General features: G+C 46.9%; 1 protein-coding gene and 1 pseudogene across 1 annotated transcript; both read left to right on the top strand.

Moving 5' to 3' along the window:
- The first annotated feature begins 2,622 nt into the window (after positions 1 to 2,622).
- LOC130134976 (U-box domain-containing protein 29-like) lies at positions 2,623 to 3,395 on the top strand (annotated as a pseudogene).
- Positions 3,219 to 4,305, top strand: LOC115681981 (U-box domain-containing protein 28-like). The gene has a single exon (XM_030606090.2). It carries the CDS (start codon positions 3,219 to 3,221, stop codon positions 4,023 to 4,025), a length of 807 nt encoding a protein of 268 aa, XP_030461950.2. The 3' UTR covers positions 4,026 to 4,305.
- Positions 4,306 to 5,890: the final 1,585 nt, after the last annotated feature.

The following is a 5,890-nucleotide window of genomic DNA, read 5'->3' as shown; positions in this document are numbered from 1 at the left end:
GAGTACACCCATTCCACTTCCTCTTAATTTTAGGAATTAATTTTTATAATCCCATTGTTAAAATATAGGAGAAAATCGTCTGCATTTTCAATATCATGTGAGGAGACCATTGACGAGAGAGAGAGAGAGAGAGAGAGACAAATTAAGATCAACACACTAATTAATAGCTCGAGTCGGTGATCATCATTCTTTAATACAAAGATTTTATTGACAAGTCTTTTTGTGACACATGTTAAGTAGATTATGTAAAGTAATATTTTATATTTTAAAATTTATTACACATAACAAGAGAAAAATAGCACGTTAAAACTTATAAAATTTAGGGTTAATTCCACGAAAAACCCCAAATCGGTACACCTGGAACAAATTTATCCCAAAATAATTTTTTAATCATAAAAAACCTCAAACCGGTATACTTATGAGAAATATACCCCGGTTAGTTTCCGTTAAATTTTACCGTCAAATTGTCGAGTTAGATGATACCTGGCAGTTGACAGGTGTACCAATTTGAGGTTTTACCCTCCGTTGGTCACAGGTTTACCAGTATGTGATTTTTTGATGTATTAATCCAATTTAACGGAAAATAACGGTGAGTGAATTTGTTACAAATAGTTTTAAGTTTTCATGGCCAAAAAATTAGTTTGAGGATAAATTTATCTCGGGTGTACCGGTTTGAGATTTTTCGTAGTATTAACCCTAAATTTTATTTATGTAATTGCTTAGCGGGTCTTTTAGGGGTATTTTTTTCAAAATAAAATTCCACCCTCAATATACAAAATAGGAGGTTGGACTTTCAAGGGGGAGGGAAAGCACTCTCGGACAGCTGTGGAGCTGTGCACCCAACATTTTTATTGCCGAAAAAGCTGACCTTTTTACGGAATATAATTTAATGCTTCCAATAAAAAAATAAATAAATAAATAAACCCCTCTTTTGTCTTACCCTCAACCACGGAAAAAGAACACAAAGTCAGAATAATACCCCCTTTTTAATATAGATTGCAATAATAATGGTAATAATGTAGGGACCACTGTACAAATCGATTTTACTCAATAAAATTGCCACATTATTGATATACGGCGCCTTTCGTACGCCGTATTTATTTGAATATCATGTTCGGTTCGGCGCTTTCGAATATGTCCGTCCGTCTTCTACAGATCCGACGCTTAACCCGTTTTCAACTCCTCCTCTCTTCACGTGTACACCACCTGATACCGAATTAACTTGGAGTATCCACGTAAATAAATGAATTTAAAGATTACGATAACGCGTTTATATATTTTCATGTGCGATTTAATCATCTTAGTAATATTGCTATAATTTACACAATGAGATTATATGTAAAAAAAAAGGGCGAGGAAAAGTGAAAATAGGGGAAAAAGACAGGAAAAGGGCCTAGCACTTCCGGGGTTTCCTTTGTAACGTTCCTTTTGAACAACTTCGCGACGCGCGTCGGACCGACCAACCGAACCCCCCGCGGTGGGCCCCCCCCCCACCCCCACGTTCCCCCCGCACCGTTCCAATCCTCTGCTTCGCTCCCACACCCCTCCCCGCGCTGGCCCCCTCCGAATCGTGACCGTCGAAACGCCCTCGAGACCAATCAGAGCCGCGCCACGTGGCGGGGACGGGATCCGGGGAGCTCGCCCCCTGTGCCGCGCCGCACGCAAGCGCGTCTCGCAGCCGATGAGCGGCTTGGCGAAAGGGAGAAGAGGTGGGTGGGGGAACCACCTCTCGTTGACCGAAGACCGGAAAGCGGTGGTGGCCCTGGTGGGTGCGTGCGGGCGTTAGAGAGAGAGAGAGAAAAAGGGGGGAAATCGAATCATAAATTTGGTCATAAAGGAAAGAAGACAGAAAAAATTAATATATTATACTTTTTTTCTTGGGTCGAAAATAATAATATTTATACTTTGCATTGTACTCTGTTTTTTACCCATTGTATTGAGAGCCCGTTTATTTATACTTAACAAATAATTATTTTATTTTTCCCATCATAATTCGAAATACTACTTAATTTTTTTCAAAAGATTATATGTAAATTGACATAACAGTCATTTGGTATCGTGAATATTTAAGAAGTGTCGATTTAAAAAAGCAAAATCAAAGTGCACGAGCTCGGGATTAAGTAAAGAGTACGGTAATTAAAGCCAATCCAATCGAATCCCAACACTTATTAATACCCTTCTTTGTATTTATTCAGGCGTGATTGCAAATACGCCCTCGGTTTTTTTCCCGGATCGAGAGCTTATTCTCGAACATGAACAGGGATTTGGTCGATGGATGTCTTCGGAGACACGGGGAGCGGCCAGGTTCTCGCGGGCCGACCGCCACTGTATCCCACGAGATCAATATTTTGAAAATCGAATTATTTCGAGAAATCATTAAACAATCCACAATTTCATTGGCGATAAAAAAAAAATTTCCATAAAATTCCCAAATCTATGTACCATATGGTAGTATTGCCTTTTTCCTTCCATCTTTTACTAAGTTTCCCTAATCCCAAGAGGCAAAAAAAAAAAAAAAGGGGGAGGATGACGTCACCAACGCTTTGACTCTCTCTCTCTCTCTCTATGTCTTCTTTAAACCCACCCGCACTCTTTCCCCTGCACGATCTCCCATCTCCATCTCCATCTCCCACCACCTTTCCTTTACCCCTTCCCTTCTTTCCCTCGCCGGCGAAAAGCTTCCTCCTTCCCTCCCCCTCCGGCGGCCGGCGAGAAGATGGTGCGGGAGCGCCACCGCGACGACCTCTTCATCACCGTCCCCAGCTTCTTCCGGTGCCCCATCTCCCTCGACGTCATGACGTCGCCGGTCAGCCTCTGCACCGGCGTCACCTACGACCGCGCCAGCATCCAGCGCTGGCTCGACGGCGGCCACAACACCTGCCCCGCCACCATGCAGGTCCTCCACACCCGGGAGTTCGTCCCCAACCTCACCCTCCAGCGCCTCATCCGGATCTGGTCCGACTCCTCCGCCCGGGCCGCCGGCGGGGACGACGGCGGCGGCGGCCGGTCCCCGCCGCCGCAGCCCCGGCCGCCGCGCCGCCCCCCCCCCGGCTCTCCCCTCCCGCGACCGCGCCCTCGCGGCGGCGAGGGGCGTCGCCGCCGCCGCGGCCGCCGGGTGCGGGGACGCGCTGCCGAGGATCCTGCGGTTCGCGAGCGAGTCGGAGGAGAACTGCGATAGCCTCGCGCGGATCGAGGGTTTCCCGAGCGCGCTGCTGAGGATGCTCGACTTCGACGGGGACGAGTCGGAGAGGAGAGTGAGGTCGCTCGAGCTGGCGGTTAGGGTTTTGGGAATGGTGTCGAGCAGGCTCGAGGACCGCGAGAGCTTCGCGAGCGCGGTCGCCAAGAGCGATCGCCGCCGCTTGGATTCGATCCTCGCGGTGATCGAACGGGGAAAACCGGAGTCGAAGGTCGCGGCGGTCAGGATCCTCGAATCGGCCGCCGTGGACGCCGAGACGAAGCTCGCGATGGCGGAGTGCGAGCAGCTCCTCCTCCGGCTGCTGAACCTGGTGGCCCCGGAGACCGATCTCGCCCTGCTCGACGCCAGCCTCTCCTGCCTCATCCAAATATCGGTCTCGAAGCGCGCGAAGACCAGGCTGGTGGCGCTCCGGTCGATCAGGCGGCTCGCGCAGCTGCTCTCCGCGCCGACCTCGACCGTCCCGGTGACGGAGAAGGCGCTGAAGCTGCTCGAGGTGGCGTCCTCCGTGAAGGAAGGCCGGGCCGCGCTGTGCGGCGACGCGGCCTGCCTCGAGTCCGTGCTGCAGAAGGTGTTCAAGGTGTCGGGGGCGGCGACGGAGCACGCGGTGGCGACCCTCTGGAGCGCGTGCTGCCTCTTCGGGGACCAGAGGGCGCGGGAGGTGGTGGCGGAGTGCAACGGGGTGGCCAAGATGCTGCTGCTGATGCAGAGCAATTGCCCCGCTCCGGTGCGGCAGATGGCGGGCGACCTGCTCCGGACCTGTAAGGCGAGCTCCAGGCCTCCATGCTTGTCCAGCTACGACACCAAGACGACCCACATCATGCCCTTCTGATCTTGGGCGAACCGGGGATCGAGCATCGACGTCAGCCATGAACAGTGCGGATCGAGAGACACAGAGAGATTGACTGTGCAATGCGTGTAAAAAATCAAAAGTGGAAATTTTTGGTAGTGAATACGAGAGGCAAAAGATTCATTTGATTTTGTCCATAGATTGTTGGGGGCTTAAAGAAGAGAAAAGGGCAGGGGAGCTTTTCGGCCAAATCGCTGCTCGCCATGTCTGTACCATCACAGTGCAGGTAACAGCAGCCGATGCAGGATCGCACGGTTCTGAGGATGACCTTTCCCTCTCTCTTTCTCTCTCTGTTTCGCTTTTGATCGAATTGGAGTGTGATCACGAGCTCCAGTTTCGCGGGGGATCACGACGAGATGTTCCCCAACTTTCGTTCTTTGCCTTCGACCCAGTGAACAGGTTCATGCGTTACAGTGAGATGGATGAACAGAGCAAGCATTCTCGGATTTGTGAAATGGGGCCGTGGACATTTCGTCGAACGGATGTTGGGCGAGTGGTTCTGAGATCCATCATCGTTTGGTAATCGGTTCGTGGGCGTCAATCTTGAAGGACAGGACCGTGTCTAGGATTTTTAAGACACTTGACAGCATCATGCTGCTGCTGCGCCCCACACACAAGTGCTAGGATTAATCGATAGTTTGCACGATGAAATGCCAAATTATTGTATTCCATGATTTGTATTTCTTCCGAATCTTTCCTTTAATATATATGCCAAACTCTAGAAGAAATGATTTATCACGCCGTTCAAATTACAACACCCCTTTATCACGGCGCAAAGATGTATGAAGTTAGGGTTTGCCACATAATGCGATATGAAGTAGAGCGAAACGGGGTTTTGTCGCCCTCGCCACCCGCTCTGGATGACAAGGATATGCGAGGGTCACGTAGCGATGGCAAGGATTTGTGCAACCTCGCCATGGCGAGGGCCACCTCCATAGGGGCCAATGGTGGTCATCACGACCCGTGTCAGCTTTCTTTTTTTTCGTAAGTATCGTTTTCTCATAAATTTAAAATATGTCAATTGTAAGTTTAAGAAAAATGCAATTATAGGTTTTAAAAAAAATTATCTTACTTCCTTATATGAGAACCATTATCGACATAGTTCGATATCGTTCCCCATAAAATAGGATAAATTATATTGTGTTTACACAGATTGATTTAATCCGATCAACATCGCAATAAGTCATTTTTTTTTTTAGTTTTTTCTCCCATGCTTATCATTTCAAGCAATCGTTCACTATAATTTTTATATAAAACTGACATATGCTAGGGTTTTCCCCTTTTCAAATATTCAATCTCATTTTGTGGCATCAATTCAGTAATCGATTGTGCTTAAAGGAGCTATTAAGCCACATCGACTCCCACATCATTTCATTTTCTATGCGTTTTAAAAATTCGATCTTTTTGTTGATAAAATGGGTATTATCATTTCATTTGATATGAAACAAATTAGACAAAAATACATAAAGCAATCAAGAAACCATACAGACGGAGACAAATTTTAAAAATATATACACACAAAATTTTAAAAAAAGAAGAAGGGTTTGCCAAAATTCAGCCGGAATTAGGATTGCTTTGCTGACTACGATGTGGCTTTCCCCGTCATTGAAATGGTTTGTTTAATTACCGGAAGGAAATGGAAACTGGAAAGCGACCCGAATCACAGCCCGACAAGTCACACAAAAAAAGATAATATTTGTTTATTTATTTATATATTATTTTTTGTTATTATATTGTTTGCAAGTCTTAATATAAGATGTCTTTAAAGAAAGCAATTGAAAAAGATGGGTTTGACCACTCCAACATCGACCGTGATGCGTATAAACAAATACATAACATGGGAAATG

Source organism: Syzygium oleosum, unplaced genomic scaffold, assembly GCF_021117445.2.
Source record: "Syzygium oleosum isolate NSW1041296 unplaced genomic scaffold, Sole_v2.1 Sole_v2.26, whole genome shotgun sequence".
Classification (NCBI taxonomy): Eukaryota; Viridiplantae; Streptophyta; class Magnoliopsida; order Myrtales; family Myrtaceae; genus Syzygium; species Syzygium oleosum.
Note: the sequence above shows the minus strand (reverse complement) of the source record. Positions and strands in the feature narration are given on the sequence as shown.

What these genes read in the sequence shown, in the direction of transcription:
- LOC115681981 (XM_030606090.2), top strand. Translation starts at nt 3,219, where the DNA reads ATGCTCGACTTCGACGGGGACGAGTCGGAGAGGAGAGTGAGGTCGCTC.